This window comes from Megalops cyprinoides, chromosome 4 (genome assembly GCF_013368585.1).
Source record: "Megalops cyprinoides isolate fMegCyp1 chromosome 4, fMegCyp1.pri, whole genome shotgun sequence".
NCBI lineage: Eukaryota > Metazoa > Chordata > Actinopteri > Elopiformes > Megalopidae > Megalops > Megalops cyprinoides.
Genome location: NC_050586.1, coordinates 3647501 through 3674008, shown reverse-complemented (window position 1 = coordinate 3674008; position 26508 = coordinate 3647501). Strand labels below are relative to the sequence as shown.

General features: G+C 46.0%; 1 protein-coding gene across 2 annotated transcripts in view; it reads left to right on the top strand.

Annotated features, from left to right (window-relative positions):
• Positions 1-2030: 2030 nt before the first annotated feature.
• Positions 2031-26508, top strand: part of LOC118776868 (dual specificity testis-specific protein kinase 2-like) — a 30474-nt gene continuing 5996 nt past the window's right edge. Inside the window, exons 1-6 of one of the 2 annotated variants that reach the window (XM_036527480.1) lie at positions 2031-2221; positions 3567-3680; positions 18978-19171; positions 21644-21765; positions 23056-23104; positions 24015-24164. In XM_036527480.1, coding sequence (XP_036383373.1) covers positions 3650-3680; positions 18978-19171; positions 21644-21765; positions 23056-23104; positions 24015-24164 — 546 coding nt within the window. In that variant the 5' untranslated portion in view covers positions 2031-2221; positions 3567-3649. The remainder of the gene's footprint in view (positions 2222-3566; positions 3681-18977; positions 19172-21643; positions 21766-23055; positions 23105-24014; positions 24165-26508) is intronic. The other variant, XM_036527481.1, reaches the window with a different exon arrangement.

Here is a 26508-nt window from a genome sequence, read left to right as displayed (position 1 = left end):
TAACGTAACCTAATGTAATTGCAATGTTGCCATTATGTTCGGTTGTAAATGGAATCTTCAGTAAAGTTGAACGATCTTGCGTATTAATTTTGAACGGTGATAAGGCCACTTTCACTGGAACTACTTCATAGCCGTGCATTATTACCGTGCATTTACTGGGAAATAATGCACACCCCTCCAGCCAATCAGAAACGAGTATTTAACCAAGCCGTCACAGTAATAACGTCCAGATTTGACCCAAAGCTCCCAGAACATTCTGCAACTTGCTTTGTGTTTGTAATCTGCGCCACGAAATTCATTAACCTACTTCTCCTTCTCCTTTCACTGGCGTGGCGGACTACCAATGTTAAAGGTGCATGCCGCCACCTACTATACCGGAGTGTGTAACATCATGACTTAGTTAAGAATGCTGGGCATTAAACCTGTTTAAATAAAGCCATTTGAACCTGTAATTGTTTGTCCTGTCTCTAACAGACAAGTTTGTAAAATCTAACGTTAGGGGGCTAAAAATTATTTCAGGAAAAAAATAATTTATTATTATTATTATTATTATATTTTATTTTCTGATATAATTTTTGTTTTTTTAGGGGTGCTGAGATGAAATTTAGGTGTGCTCTAAAATGCTGGCAATGGAAAAGACACTGCTGAAAGAATAGCAAGGAGGTCAAAAAATAAATAAGAAAAGAAGACGGCTTTAATACAGCAGATGTTATCCCACAGAAAAAGAAAACACTTTCTACGTGTATTGTGCGTCGGATTTGCTGTCTTTTTTATATGCGTTAAGCGTTCGGGCGGGAGCCAAATTGTTACGTAAGCTTAAGTTTGGGTTTGGTACCATGAAAAACGCAGTTACCAATAGATGGCGCAATTTATCAAATATATCAGACACTCAGTAAAGGTGACCCGATGTAACTGAACACAAGTGAATGAAAGAACGAACTAATACCGAGGCAAGGCGTTTAAGAAAATGTCCTAAAATAATTTCTCATATAGCTGCCGGTCCTTCCCAGACTACTATGTTTGCTTTCCCCTTATGGGCTAGTGATGCGTTAGCCGGTCAAAGTTTTGTGTAAAAATTGCATTGTCACACTACATGGTAGAATTTTGATAGTTTAAGTGTTCTAAGTACAGAGACGGCGTAAACAATTTCTCGCAAAGATCACCCAAACCTGTATTATACAAGAATATAGGAAACACAGGGAAATGATTGAATCCTCTGCTTGGATATTAATACTTTTCAGACTTTTAGCCACATTGGCCACAGTCTTAACAACAGAACTATTCAGTTCAGATAAAATGTTTTGGCTGTCATTATATTACTGAAAGGAAACTAGATTTATCATGCAGAAAAAAATCTTTAGCCACACAAAAACGTCCATCAAAGAAATACCACACTGACCGACGAATTCATATTGCTTTTGATTTTGTAGAACACAGACTAGCTTTGAGCTAAATGATTTTTAACCACAGAAAGTGTTCCAGATGTTGGGAAGGGAGGATATAAATAGGCGGTGATGATTCACGGGGAGTGAAGCCACTCTCAGCTTAGACAGATGGCCTTCGCTCAAACTGTGGGCCTGATAGCGCAGAAACACCACGCGTCACCACCGACAGCGATCGCTCGGCGCTTCATTGCTTTGTAAGCGCTGAAACCAATTAACAACACACGTTTTGTTCTCACAGAAAGTAGGACTGATTTCCTTTCTCTCGGTGGCCCTAATGAAACATCCATGTTGTCTGACAGTTACCGCTCTAGCCAGGAGCATTGGCTTTCGTCTAAGGAAGGAAGGGGAGGGAAGGGGTACGTGGGTACAAAACACCAAGCCTTGCAGTTGGAATTGGTTCCTAAGACAACCCATAAAACATGCATTTCATCAACCTGCTCGAAACGGCTCGGCCCACCGCCCCTGTGAAGGGCTTCAGACACTGAACTCTGCGAGAGGCGGGCGCATTGATTGGAGGCAGCGAGAGTGTGGGAGAGAGAGAGAGAGGGGGAGAGAGAGCGAGAGAGTGCGCAATAGACTGTGAGACATCATCGGAGGTTGTGCCGCAATGCACCCGCTGTAGAGCTTCATTAAATAGGGAAATAAATTAAATTCCGAAGATAAATTAACTTCTTGCGAGACCGCGTTCGTTAAGTGGCACGTTTCTCCCAGATAAACCAACAGAGGCGCTTTGGTTGTTTCAACCAACGAAGTATCTTTGTTGCAACGTTGCTGCTGTAAGTACCATGGGGTTTTGTATAAATTGATTTGTGATGACAAGAACAGTGTATATATATTGCTATTGCTTTTTCTTTTATTTTTTATTTTGTTTTGTTGCGTGGCGTGGTTCGCATTAATCGAATTGGTGTTTGTTAATAGGGTACAATTTTATTGCTAGGCGACTTTAGAGAAAGTTCTGTGGCCACCGGCTATCGACGATGTTCGATGTTTTAGCAGCTACTGCCGTGGCAGGACCAATCAGGATTCAGATGGAGGACTGATTTTGAACTATTGAGTTTACATTACATTATCTTGATATCAAAGACAGCATCGGATGCGGGTAATTTAATTACAGTTAGATGGCGACATTATTTGCTAAATAACATTTATTTGCTGTTTTGTTTGTCTTATTTTTTCCATTCCGTTGGTAGCCTCTTTTTAAGATCTATCTAACACGATGCTTTTGAGCAACCGGACCAGTTTTGACTATTAATGTAATATTCATTAATATATATAATATATGTTACTAAGTAGACTAATGCGTGACGCAAACTGAAACGAGGAACAGTATCTCTGAGTGCAACTGCAGCATCGCTTATAGTGCCCCGTACCGAGACTCGAACACAGATACGTGTAATCAGTCTGTAGGCTATGCGTCTTATCCGCCTACTCCAGTACAAAAATGTGACGAGGCTGTCGGATGTTTGGAGTTCTTAAGTGGAAAAAAGGCGAAGTCACGACTCTTTTGCGTTTCTTGTTTTATGGGGCTGTTTTTCAGCGCACACGCTCTCCCACGTGAAGCGAAAACAGGGGGTTCGAATTGATTCATGTAGCGAGAGAGTGGCGGAGGTGTGAAGCGCTCAGGGAGCGCAACAAGTGGCCGTTCATGGTCTTTTATCGGCACCTAATTACTGTTTTTGTTTCAGCTGTGGATTGACAGCCATTCTCACTTAATGAACCTAGTGCATGACCGTTTATTTCTTTTGGACTGACTGTTTATTATAGAATGATGTACTGTATGTTTTGATTAGATAGTTGTTTTCTTATCCGTACAGAAAGAAATTTATTCTAGTTCTAGAATAAATTCTAGTTATTTCGTGAACCTAATATGTGTATTCATTACTTTGAGGAAAGTCTGCATTGCATTTCTGCATTGAACCTTCATCACCAACTACACAAAGTATTCTATAAAAATGTGTGTGTAGCTCGTGCCTGTGTAGCTCTACCATAATGCTTTTTGTCACACTGTACTGTAAATGTGTGTTCATGTGAATGCTTATGTCACTGTTGCTTCTTTGTGTCTCTGCACATTTTGCTCATCGTTGCATGTGTGTGTGTGTGTGTGTGTCTGGTTTTCCCCAGCTTCTGGATAAAGGCATTAACCCCTGCCTCCTTCACTTGGGTGTGGTGTGCAGACGGGCTGTGCATTTCCACCTGCCTGCAGGATGCATATGAATAGCTTATTGAATCAATGGAGTAAGTAACACCCCATTAGCCCCGCCTTCTTTTCCACTCTAAATGACAGGTAAAGTGTCCTTTATTTCACGTCTGTATAGTGTCCACCCCCCCCACTCCTGACATTCTGAAACAAAAAACAGTCTGTCTTTCTGTCCTGCCGTTTGCTTCTTTTAATTGTGTTTGAAATGTCCTGAGGATCATCGTCTTGCAAATCAATCAGTGTTATGGTGTGTTCTTAATGTGATTTATTTTGACACAAAAATGACGTGTTTGATTGACACAGCAAACCTGTTTAATCACTGCATCGTATGTAAAAAAAAAACTGAAGTGTGAAACTTCTTTATTGTTAGTAAGTGGTAAGTTGAGAACTGAAGGAGGAAAATATGTTCTCAAACCCCTGGATTCAGTGAACATTAAGATTGACTTTTACGTACATACAAATGGATTTTTTTTTTTACTTACTCCAACACAATGGTGTTAATTAATTCTGGCATTTGCTGACCTCACTGAACTGTGGTCATCCACAAAAGCAACACCTGCATTTAATTTTGAGTCTAGAACAAATGCTGACTTGAATCCAGGGTGCATTTTCCCCACATTTCCGTCTGTTGACCCAAAACCTATCTGTCTCCAGATCTTCTGGTTAGACTTTGTTTTCAGTAATAGCGTTTAATGATAGCCCTGGCAGTTGCTTGTATGGTTGCAATTTGAATAGCCCTGAATGTGACAGAACAGCTCTGAGAAAGAGGAATTTGCACCACATTGCCGGTTAAGTGTGACGGGAGAGACGTTTCTTAGCATGTGACGCTCCTCGATGCAGTGCTCTTTCCCCTTAGCAGATTTACAATGTCGCTCGGCAGTGACAGGGTATTATTAAAAGCATTATTACGCGCTGTAAACACATCACACAATACCAACTGACAATGTTTTTCTTTCATTCAGTGTTTGAGATCGGATGCTTTTGCATTTATTTATTTATTTCGTAATCTTTTACAGGGAAAATGGCTTGGCAACAGATGTGACAATGGTGACAGTTTCCAGAGAATGTTCCTCTCTTCTTTCACTTCGCTGATTGGAAGTGTTGAGTCAGTGAGTTTCCAGTAATGTCAGATCGCTCTGTAGTTGGAAGTCTGTCTCGGCCTCCAGGTGAATAGGAACTTATTCTTTGTGTCGGCATCAGTTGAAAGGCTGGTTTCTGAGTGTTTCTTCAGTTCTGCCTGTTCAGTGATTGGTCTGTGACTGTTAGACTGTTCTACAAAGCAGTGTGTGGTTTGGAAATGTCAAGAGTGTGCAGGAGAAAAAAAAAGTAAGGAATCTGGTACTGAGTCATAGTCTTGGCAGTGGCCTGCCCCCCTTTGTGGTCCAGCCTGACTGTACAAGAACATCCATCCTCTGTCCCAGAAAATAAATAAATAAATAAATAAATGTAATTGACAAACTAAACTTTGGTTCATGACCTATGGCTGTCAGTACAGACATGCCTGTGGCGGTGGTTATCCAGGCTGTGCTCATTAATTACATTTTTGTCGTTTAGCAGACGCTCTTATCCAGAGCAAATTTATTTTTTAATTTTTACATGTTATCTATTTATACAGCTGGATATTGACTGAGGAAATTCTGGCTTAAGTACCTTGCTCAAGGGTACAACAGCAGTGCCCCAGTGTGGAATTGAACCAGCAACCTTTCAGTTACAAGCTGTGGTCCTCAGCACTGTGCCACAATGCTGCTGCTGATGTAGGTGTTTCTGTGCTAAGGGCCGGAGGGCAGACATGGTCTCTGGCTGGGGAGTGAGTGGGGGTGGGGGGGGGGGGGGGGGGCAGAGGAAGAGCCATCCATAAATCAGTTATTTATATCATACACGGAAACGCTCCACACAGCCCTTAGCACCGGCAGGCTTTTAATAGTGTTAGAAGACACTGGATCTGTCCCATTAGAGGATTGGGGGGGGGGGTTTAGGGTACAGGGCATGTGTGTTATATGGTGGGCGGGGGGGGGGGGGGCATTCTGCCCCATGAGAGCAGAGATGATTGCCTGACTCAGGAATGTAATGCAGACAGGAACGTCTGGATCCGCTATTGATTTTTGGGCAGGATTACAGTTTGAAATGCTATTGCTTTAACACCTAGTGCGGAGCCAGGGTGGGCAGTCCCCCCCCCACCATCCCCACCCCCACCCTCTCCAAAGCAAGCTTTTGCGTCACCTCTCTCTCAGTCCAAGGAGCAGAGCTGCACCTCACTCTGTGTTTTAGGATTGAGGTGTGAGTGGCAGGGTCAGCAAACTCACAGTTTGACCCCTGACATCCCCCATGTGAATCAGGCCCTCTCTCATCCCTGTCGTTTTTCTTAACGCTCCATCTTTGCAAATCCACGGCTGTGGCTGTTGTGTTAAGCTGGTTCCCAAGAATGAAAATGGGGAAGGCAGGGGAATCAGTCACTAACCACAGTATTTAGATTACATTCTTGCATTAGTTTCCAACTTACCAGCCAAATTGAATCTAACCTAATTGAAATAATGAGGATGAAATTACAGGCTACTTTTTATACTGGTTTGCTTCTCACTTCTGTTGTTCATGTTTTTGGATGTATAGAAGTGCTTGCAGTGTGACAGCATGATATATTGCGTAACATCACTGCATCCAAAACCACATGGCTGTTTGTTTAAAACCAAGCCCCTTTGTCGCTGTTCCTTGCGTTGCGTAAACATATTTGCTCTGTAGGAGACTATTTATGTACAGGAAGGGCTTTTTTGTCTATTTTGTTGCAGAATGCCTTTTGTGAGCTAAGTCTGGTCATGTGCGTTCATTTTCGGACCAACGCAGAGGAACAAGCGGCTCGATTGATGGGCTGGCTGGCTGTGTTAACGCAGTGCAGTGGAGTGTGTCAATGCAGTGGTGTGGAAGTGCTTAATGAATCCCAGTCAACTGTTTGGGGATGACATAATCAGGGGACTCTCACCAACCCCCCCCCCCCCCCCTTGCACACTCCCTGGAGGCTTTGTAGCTAACAAGTAAACACACGTGTGTACATGTTCCTGTCCTCTCAGAGTAAAGTTGGCTCTCACAGAAGCCGCATGCTCTGATTGGTTAATGAGTACGAGGGCTCCAATTTTAATGGTCCCTTTTCATCAATCTTACTGTTATTATAGTCCTTCCTGTTGGAGGGACACAGCTTCAGCGGTTTCGCTTTGATGCAGAATCCCGCCACAGCCTGCGCCTGTTGGCCGGCATGTTCCTCTCTCCGTCTCACGACGGTACCTCGGACGGATCGCCGCGGTGCCGGCTCAGCCCGTCTTTGCGGTGACGCTGGCAGCGGAACCAGCTTTCCAGCAGTGACGGAGGAAGCCTTTTCTCCTCGGTTTTCTGGAACTGGCCGGCGAGGTGTTGGCAGGCACGTCAGGGCCCGGCTGAAGCGTCTCCGGTTTCCTGTAGCAGACACACCTTCTTTCCTGCGTCGTGAGTCCTGGCGCAGACGCGGGGCCGAGCCCTTGGTCCGCTGACAGGCCCGGGCAGAACACCGCATCCTTCCTCTGTAGACCCTCCCCACGTCTCTGCCAACCTCCACTCTGACTGCGCAATTAAAGAAACCTCAGCCGTCAGCACTCGCCGGCCCACAGTCTGCACTCACACGTTACGTGAGAAACAGGCTCCTCGGCCGTGTGCTTCCGAAGCTGTTTTAATGGAGGCTGAGCTTCACTGGGTCCCTCTGTGCTGACTTTAGGTGTTCAATTCAGCATGTTCCCATTAGCTGAGAATCAGCCAGCAGCCTAATCAGCCCTCAGACTGAGCTCCTCGATGCTGCGTTTGGTGTCCTCTCCTTTGGAGCTGCAGCATGGTTCAGCATTGTGTCTGGTAGGTGTGTCAATGCCGGAGGCCTGAGATGATGCCAAACCAGTTTGGGGTGGTTAGGCAATGGCAGGTGTGCTGGTTATGGCGAAGGTGCCAGGGATTCTTTTAGCACTGAAGGGCAGTAACGACCATCACCATATCTGCGCGATTCATTGTACAGATTCCAGTGAATGGGAAAATTCTATGAATACCACACTGCCCTGTGCCTGTACTGTTCCATTGCTAAAGGCTAATGCTTAACAGACATTTAGCTCAACCACATTTTATACATTACACTGAGGGTGGTTATGCAATCAGCAAGTGGACGCGGTGTACGGTGCATTTGAGTAATAACGCAGCCGGCAAGGGACTCATATGCATGTTTTTCTAATAATGGGCTGGGAGAGGGAGTACTGCTTGCTTTGAGTACTCACAGCAGCGAGTCAGGAATCACAAATCAGCACAGGATGGGGGTCTCCTGTATGATGCTTGTCAGATTTGGATGTGATGACTTTATGAAAGGTTGGTATTTAAAACAGATATACTTCAGAGGTGATTGGGTATTTTTATGCTTTTCCTTCATCCTGTAGGTGTCTCTCAGGGCCATGTTTGTCTGAAAGCTGATCAGGTGGAATTACCTGCTTGGGTTGTTCCGCTTGATTGTCCCCCTTGGCACCCCCCCCCCAGAAAAACACGTGTGGCCACACGCTTTAATTAACTCCTGCACTTGACCCCCTTCAAAGAAAAAAAAACAGAAACAAAGAAAGTGAGATTCATGGGGATTGGGGAATTAGCCAATAAGGTCAGCAACACAGCGAGCAACACGGTGTCCCCTGCACATCCCGAATCTCCTCCCCTGACAACGTGCGACCCCCCTCCCCCCACCCGACCAGCGCGGCGTTGTCCTCAAAAGTCATTGTGTTAGCGGAAAGCATTTAGCCCACAATTGGTCCCTGATGAGGAAAGCTCTTTTTGCTGCCAGACATTGTTACTGATGGAATCTGTGTTGGTCAACAGCGCTGTTTTGTTTGTGAGCCGTACATGTGGGTAGGATGGAAAAAACAAAAGAAAGACAGAAATCTGGCGGAGGGCGAAAACGGGAGAGCTTTGTCTGGCATCGGGCTTTTCCTCACGTACATATCAGCAGAGCTGAAATGGTGATGAGTCTGGATTCACTGAACGGATGGTGCAAAGTGCAGAAAAGGGTCGAAAATCTTGATCTGAGGCTTCTGGAACAATCTCCCCCCTCCCCCGGATTCTGTTAAAACAGCCATGTCACCTTAATGGAAAGTGCCATCCCATCAAAAATAAACCTTTACAGATTAATCATGTAGTATTACAGTAAAGTGACCCCTGGATTTGGGGTCAGTCATCTCATGGGGAAAAATCATTCAATCATTGTTTCAGCATGATGACCCACAAGGGTTTGTTTTTGGATTTGGATTTCACTATTGTTTTGCTTGCTTGTTTGTTTGTTTTTTGGTTTTTAGTTTGAATAGCATTTTCTGCTTCGGTGATTTAGTGGTTTTGAATCCAATGGAAGGAAGAATACAGTTGTCTCATTTAGCTCATGTCAGGCTTGTAGGCATTCATTTAGGAATTAACCTGGAAATATTCATACCTAATGCTGGAGGGGTAGCTTCTGTATGTGTGTATATATATATATATATATTACATATAATTTTTACCCAATCAAACACAACATGTGGATTTAGACAGTGGATTTTTCAGAATAAACATGATGATGTACATGCACATAACATTCAGCAGTGCTTACCAGATATAACTATTAAAAAATGGCCAGGCTCATGTTGTGCAACTTAAAAGCAAACTATAAAAGTAAAAAACTACATTGTTCAGAATTAAGGATGAAGCACACTGCAGTCAGAATGAACCTGGAGATAAACTGTAGCGACATCTACAAAAACCAAGGAGAACATTTCCACAGCAAGCATCTGGAAGATGTGATCTGCATCAAGGAGTTTAAGGCTCCAGCTCCCAAATCAATGGCCGATCTGATTTTCCATTTCCTCACGCGGAGGGGAGCTTCGTTTTCCTCGTATTTATCGAACAGTGTTTTGTCAGTCAGACAGTCTCCTGTCCTCTTTCATCCACCTCTCACCCCTGGGTCAGCAGGCACCGCTTTTCAGAAGCGGCATTTTTCCGAAACGGGATGGGGAATTTGGTAAATCTCGCACAGACAGCGGAGGTTTGAGGGCGTGTTTGCCTTTAAATTCCCTGACCCTGAGTGAGAGTTGATCTTTACGGGCTGACCGTGGATCGCATGCCTCAGTCTTCACATGGAAACCCGGGGCAACGACCTCGATAGCCCCCGCAGCTACTGTGAAGGCGAAAATAAGACCTGGCTTGATAAAGTTACAGACCTGCAGAGAGAGAACTATTCACTGAGAAAGTTTTCCTTGTTGTTATATCATTATAACCGAGTTGTGACTCAAACTGAAGTATTTACGATTTATTTTCTTCTCATGCAATGACTGCTGCAATTGTGTAAATCTGTATATATACACATTCCGATACATTGGAATTAAGAATAATGTGCAGTTTGGTTGAATTCCATCCTAATTTAGCACACGGGGAATGGAAATGTATGTGCTTCATTCCATAAATGCTTCCATCTGTCTTTGTTTTTCTAAGATAATTTCTATTTGCATTTCAGAATTTCATAGAAAATCAGTGTTCAGAATGGTTCTGATGTTAATAATGATAAAGTAATATTTCATAGTTTTTTCTTTAAATCTCAAGGAGTCTCATATATCTAACAGATAAGGTAAAAATTATAGTCAGAATTAAAATACCCGCAAAGGGAAAAAAGAAAGAGCTGGTACTTTTTCATGTTAATCTCGTGCGATCTTTGGCTCTTGTCGTTGTGGTTTGTTTATTTGTTTGTGTGTTTCTGTGCCTCCCTGCACAGGGTGGAATCTGTACTTGTGCTCATCTGAAAGGAGGAATCAGTATTATGAAAGCAGTTTCTCTGAGAGCTCTTTGACTGAGGCCTGTAATCTGCAAGGGGGCCCATGTGGCCCAGAGAGATTAACTCATGTTAAAACCTTGATTGCTTGACAGTCTGTCTCAGATGCAGTCAGATGTCAGATGTATGCATGCATTCACACACAGGCATGCACGCGCCTACACACTCACACACACGCGCACACACACACACACACACACACACATTCAAACCCAAGAGCATGCACACATGCTGCCATTCTCTGCCCCACACACATCGGCAGAAGCACTTGCACGCACAGATACACACACTCACACATGTAAACACACGCGCGCACACACACACACACACACACACACACACACACAGATTTGGCAGCAGGCTGAGGAATGCCCTCCTGCCCACTTTGTTGTTCGGTGAGAGAATGACTGTGGGAGGGAATGTGTGTTGGGGGGGGGCGGGGGGGGGGGGGAGGGACGTGGGGTCGGAACTCTGCCAAGTTCCGCTTCACTGAAATGGATCTGATTGGACCAAGCACAACAACACGCAAGGAGCAACATTTAGACATCAGATCTCAATAATCTGGCCCGTAAAGGAAAACAACAAACCACTGCCTGACCAGTCCGTCGGGTTTGCGTTGTCACAGTGGAAAAATAAACAACATAAAACCAAAATGACCTAACTGTAGGAGAAAGACTGTACCAGCAGAAAGGCTGAGGGATTACAGTAGCCACAGGGAAAGTTGGAAGGACGGTGCTTATCGTATCTGCAGTGTGTTTATGGTGGCAGATGAATAACAGAGATCCTCTTCAGAAGCTTGTTTTGCGTAGATCGACATGGACGCATTTCCTGCCACCAAAGCCTCAGCAATACGCCCAGCAGAATCCATCCATGTGTCAGCCCAGTCCTCCGTACCGCTCCAACTCCTCCCAGCCTCTTCAAAATCTCAAGTCTAAATCTAATTTTAACGCTGTCTTAAAAATACACGCTACGCCTCACCTGTCTTTTTATATCCCATGTGTTTGATGGATGTGAAGCTGCCAGGACCTTTGGGTTGTCGTTTGGACTGAGCCGTCTTGGTCAACAAATGGACTGTTATGTGAAACCATTAAAAAATGGAATTGCCTAATCTTGTTTTGGCAAATGAGCGAATAAGTGGCAGAGATGCACTGCATGATGTCAGTAGTTAAGATGTCAGTGTGTATGAGACAGAAGCCTCACTGCGGTGGCTCTCCGTGAGAGGGGAGCTTCTGACGTGGAAACAGGGATATAAGATCCATCTCTCCATAGCAGGCCTCATTGCATAGCCAGAGAAATTTGTTAGTTGTGTTTAAATGGTTTTCACATGCGTGTAAAGCGTAGCGTTAGAGCTGGTTATTTAATGAGCCGTTTAAGGCCGTACATGTAGTTCGAGCACCCTTATTGAATTTACATTCACCATGCGTCATTCGGTTATAGGAGAGAGAATTTTTTTCTGTCTGTCTCTGTCTCCTCTCTCTGCAGGATGTTGTAGCGTGGCTGTGCTGTGGGAAGAGTACATGCTAGCGCTCACAATGCTCTGCCAATCAGCAGCTAAGCAGTGTCTCTGAGCAGACAGGGGCTCAGACCCCAGAAAATGAGGTGTCACTGAGGGGGTCCACAGCACACCCTGCCTTTAAAATGGGGTCACATGAGTTAAAGGGGAGCGGTGTGGGCCTGTGTAGCACCCCGCCCCCTGGCCTAACCTGAGCAGACGTGTTATATCACTGGAAGTGTGGCTGGGGGTGGATTTGTAATGTGATTTTAATGAGGAGCTTGATCTCGCTGGCAGAGCAAGCACTCTGAGCTCCAGGGCAGATGGAGCCGAGGCTGGGAGCTCCTGCTCGACCGCGCCAACAGAACTGTTTCCGCTAAACCTGTGCAGCTCAACTGACCCAACTGAACCGATCCAAATGAACTGATCTAACTGAACAACTCTCACTGAACCGCTTTTCCTGAACTGCTCTGACTGAACCATTCTCACTGAACCACTTCAACTGAACCACTCTCACCAAACTGATCCAACTGCTCCGATCCAACCAAACGGATCCAACTGAACAACTCTCACTGAGCTGCTCTTTCTGAATGGCAACCACTGAACCACTCCACCTGAACCGTTCTCAGTGAGCCGGTCCAACTGAATTGCCCTCACTAAACTGCTCCTACTGAACCACTCCCACCGGACTGAAATGGAACAGCAGAACCAATCCCTCCGAACCACTCCATCTGAACCTCTTTGAAGGCTGAAGCACTCCTCCAACAGCTGAAAAGGCAGGAGCCAAATCGAGCGAAGAATGTTAGAATGAGGGCTACTATTTAAAGGTCAGGCTGCTGGCTTTGAGGATCACACCCACAATATAAGCCATCCTTCAAGCACTCTCAACAGGGCTAGAGCAGACACCTCTAACCTTTCAGGAAGTGGTCGTATTTCCTGCAATCTGTAAATCACCAGTTTGATTGAATATGAAAGTATTTGTCCGACCAAAGCGCCGGACATTTTTTAGGCTGCGGTGGGTGGAGTTTTGTTTGTTCCAGCATCCGGACTGATCCATAGCCCCGTGCCGTGTGGCCTGCATGTGTTTGGGTAAAGTGCTGTAATGATGTAACATGCTGTTCTCTGCAGAATCATTAATCCTCAGCTCAATGGAAGTCCATCTCTCCACTTCTCTCTGATTCAGTGTTTTAATGCAAGGTGCTTTACCTCAGTACATGTTACCAAAGCAAACAGCAAACACACAGACACACACACACACACCCATGCACATGTAGACACACACACACACATATGTCGTCTGTCCATACACATGTAACACACGTAGTACATATGACAGTACTTAGACAAAGAATAAATATCTCGAATATCTCTCTGTCTCCCTCTTGCTCAAGAGTGTCTGCCCAGCAAAGTTGTGAGTATCACGTTTCCCAGCGACAGTGAGGAGTGTGGAAAACTGGTCTTGGTCTGGCACCCCGCTCTGTTAATTCTGTAAGAGTTACGCAAGACTGGGCATGGGTTCTGTAATAGAGGGGCAAAAGTATTGTGTCATCAAAACCACTGCAATTTTACCGCAGACAGCTTCGTTAAAACCAGACTTTAAGAGGGGACAGAGTAGCCAGTTGCATGCTGCAGAACATGTACATGCGTAGTCTGAAACTCTGTCATTCTCTGTTGATGCTAAATTTTCCCGACTTTTATTGTGTAGTGTTATAATTAATTTGTTGTGTTCGTGGAGCTGTTTCTCAAATCCTTCCATCTAGTTTTGTTGTTAACTGCAAGCCAGCTTTAGGAGATGATTTTTTTAAGAGATGATTTTTGACTGTGCAGAAGGTCTAGGAGGGTTTTGAGCTTGACCAGCTGGTTTGTTATTACCTCACAGTAAGAAATGTGGCGGTGTCAGTGTTGATTTTTTAAAACTCTCTGTGCAATTACTGAAGAAAAAATATGCTATGCATTGTTGGAAAGAGTTAAATCTTAATGTGGTATGAATGAAACTCTACAAAATTCAAAAGTTAAATACAACCTTACATTTTACATTTACATTTTGCAAGTTACATTTTACTTTACCTATTTATAGATTGGGTTGATATACAGTAGATACTTCATTAGTATCTATTAAACTTTACTGGGGTTGATTTGACTGTTGTCTTCACTGTATGACCTTTGACCTCGACTTGGACAATCTTGGCTACCTGAGCTACCTGTCTGTTCCAGCACTGTGAGCCGTGGATTCAGTGGAAGGCATTGTGGTTCTCTATAGCACCAATAAAGGCGTGAACCCAGCAGTGGTACATATTGGATTGTTAATTCAGTGGTAGCAGCGCATTTTCTGGACTCTTCAGGCTGTTCTGGCTTCTTTAATGTGTCAAACATGTTTGGACTTACAGCTGCAGCCTGCCCGGGAGAATGCATTTTTAACACTTGGAGTATTTGAATGGCTCATGGAAGGTGACCTATGGGAGGTAATCTATCCTAGCAGTGACCCCCAAGACTCCCCAGGCCTGGAGATTACAGTTATATCGGTCTGCGTTGAGCTGGCACAGGATGACCTGTGGTCTGTGTGCTGGACGTGGCCGTCAAACGGCACATTCAGGGAGCCTCAGGTATGCTGCGCAGATGTGTCCTGTTGTGGATGCTATAGGTGAAGAAGTGGACACAGTATGCGCAGATATGGACATTGTCTGCACAGATGTGGACACAGTATGGGCAGATGTGGACCCAATATGCGCAGATGCGGACACAGTATGTGCAGATGCGGACACAGTATGTGCAGATATGGACATTGTCTGCGCAGATGTGGACATCGTCTGCACAAATGTGGACACAGTATGCGCAGATGTGGACACAGTATGTGCAGATATGGACATCGTCTGCGCAGATGTGGACATCGTCTGCACAAATGTGGACATCGTCTGCACAGATGTGGACACAGTATGCGCAGATGTGGACATCGTCTGCACAGATGTGGACACAGTATGTGCAGATGTGGACACAGTATGCGCAGATGTGGACACAGTATGCGCAGACGCAGTGATGGCCTCTGCTGTCTCCCGCGGTGAGGACAGAGGAGGGACTCGGATCCGCAGAAAGGGAAGTGTGTTGTTCCCCCCGGGTTAAACGCTGCCCAAGGCAGAAACTTGATAGATCGGGGACCAGAATAGAACAGACATGTTAAAAAAAAAATCCATTAATATGGCATCTCTGTGGCCTTGCTCAGCATGTGTGCAATGCGTCATAGATTAACGGTGAGATGGACAGGAAGCATCGACAGCGTGTTCGACGGTCTCATTGCTGGTGAATTACGAATAATGCAAGCAATGCAGGCTGCAGTGTGTCTTTTTATAGCTGTTCGAATCCTTCAGCGTTTTCCCCTTATGTAACAGCCCTGCCTTACAGGCCATATGTTTTTCTGAGTTTAGTACTCTGCTGGACGCAGCCTATCGTCCAGCGATTGTCCAAAGCTGTTCGGTTGGACAGACTGAATGTCTGTGTCCTTAGGAAAGGCCTGAAAGTAGAAGCCTGTTCATATCTAACCTTTACGCTTATTCCCAAACAAGTCGGCGTAAGTGCTTACTGTAAGTCTCTATGTAAGTCGTGTGCGGGTGTGAAGTCTGTGTCTCAATGTGTGACGACACCCTCTGACACGATCCCTTTTTTTAACCCAACAGTGAGAAAAGGGCAGACAGGAAATATTTTGGAGGAATTTAGCCCACATCTGTCAGACACACACCACACACACACACACACACACGCACGTAAAAAATACTTCCCTCCCCACTACGTCAAATAACGGTGGATCACGGTCATGTCTGCCCATGTTTGCACCCTTACTTGCGACATTACGAAAGTCGCGCCCTTGTGTGAACTGCTGATTCTGCCGCCGCTGGGCTCCCCGTGCCAGACCGGCTGGTCTTATCTGCAGGTCGGACGTCAGAGGGGCAGAACTGCTGGGATTTCCCGTTAAGAGTCCCAGGGTGAGACCAAGGTGAGACTCACTTTCACCCGGGGTCAAGCATGCAGTGAATACGCTCCCAGAATGCAAAGGGAGGGGCGATTCCCTCCTGCTCTAACTCTGCACCGCATGTGAGCGCAGAACCGCATCTCCTCACTGATGCTGGGGGATGCTGGGAAGTATGGGCAGGATATGCTTTCCCCTGTCGTCCAATGAGAAGCTGTGATCGAGAGCAGACTGCATCACATGTAACGCGGATATAATATGTGAACATGAATATGAATATGTGATATGTGAACACCCTTATATATCCCCTCAGACACTGTCCTGGGGTCCCTGTCTCAACCTAACATCCAGCTTATCCAGCATAACAACATACAGCTTGCTTACATGTTACTATCTTACCTTTTTCACGTGGCTCTTTATGACGTGTTGTATTTTAGGTATATAACTACTGTGTACAAAGTTCAATTATGTCAATGTTTCTGTGCCCCAGGGTTATGTGGAACCACAATAATCTGATTTGTTAGTGCAAATTGAATACTACACACAAAGCAAATTCAATTTATACAATGAACAGAGCTTTGTTGCTGCACAGTGTGGCCACAGGAAGCACTTCAAATTGAAGTTAAACTGTATGGGAACACACACAGTCATGCATGCACACACAAACGAACACTCAACCATACAAACACAGTCATGCACACACTCTCTCACACACACACGCATGCATGCACACACAAACACTCAACCATACAAACACAGTCATGCACACACTCTCTCACACAAACACACACACACATGCATGCACGCACACACACACACACACACACACACGCATGCATGCCCGTACACATTCACACACACGCACACATGCATGCATGCACACACACACACACACACACACATGGACTGGCAGTGGTGGGGTGCAGTTGTGGAAGGAGAAGTTTGTGGATGCTGTAGTTTTGATTTTGTATTTTTAGATTCAAATAGCTTTCCTCATGCTGCTGGCTTTCAGTGAATGGGCTGTGAACAAAAACCTACTGGAAACAAAAGCACCATTTGAGGGAGGAGGCATTTACAGGACTCCTCTGAGAGTCTGGTTTTACATGGGGCAGGAGGGAGATGGGGGTGGGGGGGCGGGGGTGTAGACTCACAGCTCGCGCTCATGTCTGCACTGTATGTGTGATGTCATGGAGTGGGGAGCGGCGGAGCTGAAATCACTGTGGCTGTTTGTTCAATGCGCTAGAAAGACAAAGCCGGAGTCTATGAGGTCGGTTTTGTTCTGTGTGTATCTGTTTTATTTCATCATGAATAAGTCATTTGATACCACGCCCCCCACCCCCCCCACCAATTCGACTGACAGAGCCCGGCCAGTTGTGTCAGCGTGCCGGTCGGTGCTTTTCACCGGCCCCCGAGGGACACAAAGCCCCCCGTCTTTTCTGATGAGGCCCCCACGGGCGGAAGCAGAATGCCCCCGAAACCGATTGGTTGGTGTGGCGTGTGCTGAATGTAGGCATTTGTGATTGTGTGTGATCGTAGGCTTTGGGAGGAAAGCGCATTCTGTGACTCAGTCATGCAGAATAACAGGAAACAAAGGAGACACGATACCGGATCGCAAACGGAAAAAAATATCAATCAGTCATTCATCTTGCAGATGTCATGCAACGCATGCAGCTTTATGAGGCTTGAAATTCCTGACATGCCTTCTGTAAAAACCTGAGTGTTCAGCTGGACATACTGGGCAGGCAAGTCGGCCCTCATTTATGCTTATACGAACATGCAGTGTCCAAACAGAAGCTTTCCGTGGGTGTTATTTTCTCGTAGAGCCAGCGGTAGGAGCTGCAGATGTAGGGTGTGATAATCTCTAAACCACAGTCTGCTCACTTCCTGTTGGGGCTTTTCTTCTGAGGTGCAACTTCCTGTGCATATCTGAACACGCAGTGTTATTTTTCACTTTTAACGCTTGATGTGTTAATTCTGCTGAAAGGCCTGCAAACCTTGTACTGTCTGTCCTTCTATATGCTGTTTGCTGCCCTTCCCCTAAATTGTAGGTGGTACCTGTACTTTTTTTTACCTGTTTCTGTGCTTCTGTATGTTCCTCTGAGACCAGTAACAAGACTAAACTGTACATACCTGAGTGAAATTGGAAACAAAAGGTGTTAGCATATTGGAAATGTGAGAGCTAAATTAATTGCACGTCAGTTTTTTTCTCTCAATAGATTTTAAATGAAAAATGATGGCTTTGTCACGGGGGTGTGAATCTTCCTCACGAATAGAATGTATTTATCTCATTCTAATCTGCGTATTCATGAGCAGCGGAAGAGCACTTTTCCTGGGATTTGCAAGAGGAGCCCATTTAACTTTCAAATAGGATTCCTCACGCATCGCCTGAGATCAAGACCGTTTCATTTCAAAGAGAATTTTTTAATTGTTTTTTTTTTAAATTAGGTCTGTGCAGTCTCTTTTTTGTTGTTGTTTAATGTGAAGAGCGGCTCCTCTTGTTCCTCCTTCCTGTTTTTCTGGGTGAAGAGCAAAAATGCATGCCGCTATCCCACAATTCCCCTCACCCACACCGTCTTTATTTGTTTCCTCCCTCCTGCTATTCTGAGACCACTCTATGCTCCTTCTGGTTCCTTTATTCCATCGCTACGGAAACAATTCCTCTTTGTGGTTGAGCTGACAGAGGGAAACCGAGGATGTGTGCATGCACTTCTCTTAAATGATACACCTACATGCATTCTTAGGGATGAGGCACTATCATAATCTATTATGTTATTTCATCATAGGCAATTGTTATAATAATACTATTATTATAGCCTATTACAATATTATGAAGAAACTATTCAGCCTATTGCACAATGGGAATTACGTGTTCCTGGAGAGTGGTCTTTGTAAGGCCAGGAAATTAGTGCTGTTGCTAAGATGCTAATTTGTGTTCAGCAGATGGGACCCGTAAGCAATGGAAAAGCTGTGTGATTAATGAGAGAGTGGTGAGTGAGGAGGGCCATGATTGGTGGGGAGATGTCGTGACTGGGCGTGTCCTGTGTCCCCCCTAGCCGACATCCCCAGGATGTGTGAGGTGGGCGTGTCCTCGGAGCCCTCCAGCCCCACGCTGTACGGCGAGTCGTCCGACACCTACTACCACGTGGACCGCTGGCAGAAGCTGCGCACAGCCGTGCGAAAGCTGGAATTCTGGGAGAACTTCACCGCCGAGCTCATCGGGAGCGGTTTCTTCTCCAAAGTCTACAAGGTACCCGCCGCCCGAAAGCGTCACGCTCTTCTGTGACACACTCCACGCCTCTGCAGTGACGTTGTGAAGCTGCATGTTTTGAGAGCATCTTGGAGCAGGGTAGTTTGAGAGAGAGAGAAAGAGTGACTTTTTAAAATGCCGTCCATCTGAATCTAAAAAAAAAAACAGCTGGTTATTTTGCAAATCTCCCTCAGCCAGACCACCAAGTACAAGTGAAAGCAACCTCTCCCTCTGCCTACACATTAAAGTGAAAAGCAGAAAAAGGCACACCTTAAGTGCCACCTTTTCCCTTTTCATCCATAAATGAAAAGTCTGACTTTTTTTGGATGCAAGCCCCCTTTCTCCTCTCGGCAGGCAGAGACTGAGGCGGAAGTGTAATGATGGATCCTGGGGAGAAAGGGGGTTTGGTGGGGGGTCTCGGCGTCCAGTAAGTGCATTTTTGAATTGCGTTGCGGCAGGGAGATAACAGCTGCGATAGCGGATGAAGAATTCAGCATTCCCTGTGAGGATGACCTGCCTGTCAGGGCACTTCATTCTCCCGCTCCCTCCTCTGCGCGTTTCTCTCCTTTTACCGAGCTTTCTCATCCTCCCCCCATCATAACCATCACTCTTTCAGAGAGAGAGAGGGGGGGGGGACAGAGAGAGAGAGGAGGAGAGAGCAGGGAGAGAGGGAAAAAGAAGGAGTGGGAAAGAGGGAGACAGAGAAAGAGGGAGCTAGAAAGAGAGAGGCAGAGAGAGCAGGAGGGAGAGAGAGTGAGAGTGAGAGAGAGCAGGAGGGAGAGAGAGTGAGAGTGAGAGAGCTCTTTAAGGATGTGTCATCCAAAGGATGTCGGCTTTCTGAGGAATGCAGAGAAATGAGAAATATGAAGTGCACCGCGTGAGTTCTGAGGGAGCGGTGACCGAATGTTCCGTCTTTAAACTGCCCGCGGGACAGTCGCGCTTAGGCCTTAGGGCTGCTCTCTCCCCACTGCACGCAGCTGCACAGGTCTGGCAGAGGCCCGGGGCCGTAGGTGTGGTCACAGGAGCGTATACCGTACGTTCTCGTGCAAACGCTTGTCCTGGTCTGAGGTATTGCATCCCCAGGCCAAATCTCGATTGTTAGGTCAGTTTGCTGACATATTTGCGTCAGACGGGAATGCTCTTCAGATAACATCTCATAGTCTCGCCCAGGGATGCTGAAGAAGGTCTGATTCGAAATCTGCACTGCATTGCATATGCGGTGCAATGGTTCTCACATATCTCACATATTCTCACATATCTCATTCCTCACATATCTTCCCCCTGTGCTACGCAAAACGCACACACATAAACAGCCAATCACACATCTCCTGAGAAAAAGATGGTGACGGTGTGGGAACCAAAAACTCACAGCGTCCCGGTACAGAGGAAGTCTATTCTAGTCTCAGCACCCCTGTGCGGTCGCATGCTCTCTCTCCCAGGACCCCGGGAGAATACACGCTTTTTGTAATCGAGACACACCCGTGGTTCCCCCAATGCGGAGCCGGCATTGGTACCAGCGCACACAACAAGGCACAGCCACACACACACATACAGCGGAGCCCTGCTGTGCCTCTTACATAACCATCCAAAACCCAGCCTGGCAGAACGTGCTCCACGCCGCAGCAGAGCAGAGGAGCTGTGGGTGGCCAGCAGCAGCCTGCACGCGCCATTTCCCCTAATTATCATTTCATTTCGTTTCTTTCCTCTGCTCGCAATCACCGCCGTTGCCTTTTTTTTGCAGTGCACTGCTCTCTGCGATAGTGCCGCTGAAAAGGTGCCGCGGGATATGGCGTATGGCTTGAGAGAGTGATTGATTGTTCTCCCCTGATTGAAGTGGCATTTAATTAGCCTGGACCGCGAGCGAGTGCTGTGTTTCAGATTGATGCATCGCAGTGTCCTTTAACTGCAATATAGTGGGAGATCAACTGCAGTTACATTACCACACTGCAAATCAATGAATATACAGTAACACATTCAGTAATGTGAATTTGTGTTTGTGTTTTGTGACTTGAGATAATCATTTGAAATGGCAGGGGTATTGAGCACTATTGAACTGTGGAAGCGCAAATCCATGTGGTTATGAAACATATCAAATCTACAGTCTAAGCAATAATTTTAGAGATGGTTACCGTAGCGACAGAGGAGTTAGGCATCATGAATCCAAAACTGGTTGGACCTATCATGTGTGCTTTGCACCAATCGTGTTTTACACATGAGAGCAAATTCTTTTGATTGGTTGATATGAGTCAGTGGTTGACAGCATGTGATAGCTCTCATGGAGCCATTTAGAGTTTAGGATAAGTGGACCCACACCATCCCAAATAGCTAAATAACAATTTTGGGGGAATCCCATCAAGACCGGGTGATTCTTTGCCGGTATCCACTTTGCAGTGGTACAGAGCTCTTGCAGTGTTGAAGGTTCTTCTAGACAATCCTGCAGAACCATTATCTCGTTTCTACCCTGCTGGCCAGGTTCTGCACAACACGACAAGGAAGGTGATGGTGGTGAAGATCTACAAGAACGACGTGGACCAGGACAGCATTGTGAGAGAGATCAGTCTGCTGCAGAAACTGTCACACCCCAACATCGTCAGGCAAGGTCCCCCTTTAACACCCATAAAATATTCACCCCTCCCCCCCGGTCTCTCAGGTAAATGATCAGCTGTGACCAGGTGTGTGACTGTAATGCACCTGTTCTCATTAATGATACATACCTGCTGTGGGATAGGCAGTGAGGGCTTTGAACCTTTGACCCTCTTGAGTAATCACTTCAACACCACTCATTGATGAGGTGATGTTGCACCTCAGTTTTCAGGGGGCTTGACTTGCAACAAGAGGTTCTGGGTTTGAATCTCAAATGGGGCTGATGCTATCATACTATGCTAGCAAACTGAGAATAGTCGTGTCACTGGGTAATACGTGAAAATGCAAGCTTTGTAAAATAGGCAAATCAGTAAAACAGGCGTCTGATAGCTGCCAAGCACCAGATGTCCTCTTGTTCCCACAAGGCAAATAATACCCTTCCAAAGCCCAAAAATGCGTGCTGGAGGCAGGCGTGGTAGTGTGTGAGGGAAGAAGGGAGGGGTTTGGGGACTGGGTGAAGTACAGTCAGAAGTGTACGGTCAATATATGAATAAGATAATGCTTAGTCACGAGCCGCGCCGGTGTGGCCAGGCCCTTCAAGGTGACTATGTAAATGAGCCAGGACACGCTGTTAGCATGGACAAACCCTCACTTCAGCCGCTTCAGAATCAGAAGGGGTTCACACGAGGTTTCGGAGAAACTCTTATCAATCTGTGTACAATATGTGCTGAGGTCAGAGCACACAGCGCTAATGGCTAATGGCAGGAGTGTTCTGAACACAGCAAGAGACTGGTACCAAGGGGAACTTTAATTACTGTTACAGCAGAGAACACACACAAGGATCTTTTGTGTGTATGTGTGTGTGTTTGGAGTGGGGGGGGGGGGGGGGGGGGGGTTGGGTTATACAAGCAGGATATAGGTCTTGGGGCCCCCAATTACTGAGTCTGTTCAAAGTGTAGAGGAAGAAACTAATGGACTGTTGATCATTGTTGAGTGTATGCATTCTGTTTCTCAGCAATTAGCAGTTCTCAGATTCCACTAGAACAAAGGCATTTGCTGCCTACAAAGGAATATGTCCTGAAAACATGCACAAAAGGACATCCACATACACTCTCAAGCTATGTTGTTTTTTTTTTGAAGTTAATACAACCGTATTAGCAATGTTTCTGTGATAGGCACGCTTCTAAACCGATAAATCTTCAGTTGTAAGCCAGGTGTTGATTGCCAGATACCACTTAAAGCCGCGTCCTGCGATAAAAGGAATTCATTTGATGGAACTTGGCTGTTATCTTTGGTTGTAGGTATCTGGGAATCTGTGTGAAGGAAGATAAGCTCTACCCAGTTTTGGAGGTGAGTTTTCTGCTCTCTGGAAGTGTGCTTGATTAGATGAGACAGATATGTGTTGTTAGAGGCTGTTCAGTTAGAGATGAGCATAGCTTCCCAGCACCTCAATGTTATCAGAGCTGAGAGATGTTGGGAATGGGTGAATTAAGCTAAAAGCCCTAGTTACATGGGCCTGGGGTTCCTGATGTCCCTGAGGGAGGTTTTTTTTTTACCTGTGTAGCGTACCTCAGTTTGCTTCCTACTCCTGGGTAAAGGTTTTATGCATATGAGCATTCCTTTGGAGGTAGATGCAAACATCGTGATCTCTTAAAGAATAAGGAGGCAGCTGACATTTATTCCAGCCGCATTTATTTATTTATTTATTTATTCATTTACTTATTTATTTATTTTTAAGACTTTTAAAAACCACCAGCCAGTAAAGGCAGTAAAACGGGCAGGTGTCGTGTGCGTTTCCCCTGCTGCGAAATTCGCGCGGGAGTCAGGCAGACACCATGGGAGTCCCGTGGAAAAAAGCCTGAGGACTCGGCCGAGTCGATGGCCATCATCCACCACGGCCTGCAGACCTGCCTCATCAGGCTGCGTCTCGGCTGTCTTACCTGGTTATAGCACTTACATCGTGCCTTTTTAACATATATCTTAAGGGTATTCTCATACTTTGAGACTAGATGTTGAAATCCTGGATTATTGGATCACTCTGTGTATATTCAGCACTGGTTATTATAGTACTGTATGTACAGATGTGGTCTGTTTGTGGTGTGGTCTGTTTTTTTTTTTTTTTTTAGTATATATGCACTCATGTGCCTTTGCTTTGCAATTTGCTTTGGATAAGAATGCCTGCCAAACAGCAAAACAGGAATAGAAGTGTGGGGGTGTGTCTGTGGAAGGGGGGGTGTCTGAAGGCTTCTCTGCCCTGCAGTATGTAAGTGGGGGCTGCCTGGAGGAGCTGCTGGCCAGGAAGGATGTGCCCCTGTGCTGGCGGGAGAAGGTGGACCTGGCCTCTGACATCACGCGGGGCATGATTTACCTCCACTACAAGAACATCTACCACAGGGACCTTAACTCCAAGGTAGGCCTCGCAAGAGAGAGCCCTTCCGGGGCTCTTCACCACTTTCATTACATTACATTACACTACATTGTTGTCATTTAGCGGATGCTCTTATCCAGAGGGACTTACATAGGCACCAATTTTTACATGTTATCCATTTATACAGTTGGATATTTACAGAGGCAATTTTGGGTTAAGTTCCTTGCCCAAAGGTACAGCAGTAATGCCCCAGTAGGGAACTGAACCAGCAACTTTTTGATTATGAGCCCTGTTCCTTACCCACCACACTGCTGCCCTGTTCACTGTTACTACTGTACTAAGCTTCCGTGCTACTGAGCTGTGGTACTACCGTACTGCTATACCAATACTGTGTCTTTCTAATGTACTACTTCAGCACTGTGTTACTGCACAACCGTGCAATTTTACCATTTGTACATGAAATGCTAACATGTTTCAGAATCTGAATCAGGCTGAAAGTTTCCACACTAAACTTTAGCCTGCGGGCGTTTAAAAACAGTCAAAAGGGATTTTTAAATGAAAAGGATTTTCAGGAAGAGAGAAACCCGAGAGATGAAGCAGGCCGCAGTCATGTGGAGATCTGGCCTGGGCTTTGGGCTCTCCTCCCTCTCTCCCTCCCTCCCTCCCTCTGTGGGGCTAACACACTACACAGCCTTGTGTGTGACAGCTGTCCTGGTTGCCAGGGTCTGTGTGAGTTCAGGCTGAGCCTGTGAACGCAGGGGACAGGGCAGGAAGCACGGCCATATTGTCATGCTAATGGTCTCCTGTTCTAAAGGCTGTCGTTCCACACAGACGCAAACAGCGGCTCTGCTTCGCAAGGGAACAATAGGTCAGTGTGAAGTAATCCACCGTCACACACAGACACACCACACACACAGACACACCACACACACACACACACACACACACACACACACACACACACATACACACCACACACACGCACACACACACACACACATACACACCACGCACACACACACGCACACACACACACATACACACCACACACACGCACACACACACACACACATACACACCACGCACACACACACGCACACACACATGCAGACACACACATAGACACACATAGACACACCACACACACACACACACACACACACACACACACACACACACACACACACACACACACACACACACACACCACACACACGCACACACACACACACACATACACACCACGCACACACACATGCAGACACACACACACACACATACACACACACACACACCACACACACCACACACACACACACACACACACACACACACACACACACACACACACACACATACACACCACACACACGCACACACACACACACACATACACACCACCCACACACACACAGACACACCACGCACACACCACACAGACATACACACACACATCACACACACACACACACACACACACACACACACACACACACACACACACACACACACACACACACACATACACACCACGCACACACACACGCACACACACATGCAGACACACACATAGACACACATACACACACTCCAAAGGCAGGAGGCTGAGAGCGTCCCACTCACCGCCTGTTTGGAGCCGAATGCTGTGGCAGAATCAGCATACTAATGACTGTGTGCTGACGTGTAGGGCAGCAGCATGCTGTCTGAGGGAACAGGGCTTCACTCCTGGGCTCAGAGGAGCCAGCCTGCACATGAAGCATCTCTCCGCTTCTTGGCATCTTCCTGCGTTTTTTCCCTTTCTCTTCATCAAAAGGAGCTGAACTCTACGCACAGCACTGCACATATGCATCATAGGGAGATGCAGACGTATGATGCAGATGTATCTCTGTGCGCTCAATAATAACAGAAAAGGCTAAAGATTTAACACCATGGATGTGGTTTCCAGCGGTAAAAAGAGCAGATCAGGTTTATAGTCCAAAATATTCTGTATATACATATAGTAGTATGTTGATAAATAATACTGTGAGCCCAAGTGCTCTCATTGGGTTCGTAATATTATGTATCTTTAATTTGCTTAGCAGATCAAGAGGGGGCTGATATACTACAGTCTAGTACAGCACTGTTCGGGTTAAGTGCCTTGCAGGGTTTGATGACTGTGTCCCACAATGGATTCAAACCTGCAACCACCTGATCACAGGGCCAGTTCCGCTGCAGGCCGAGGCCAGATGTTTTGGACATTTTTGGCCGCATGGGACCTCTCAAAGAATTCTCTGAAAAGAGACGCAGTGCAGAGGCATGCTGGGAGCTGGACCAGAACTCAGGAGGGAGGATGGAATAGCAGGAAAAACACAGTGTGGCATTCTTTTTATTTTGTAAACCGCACCGA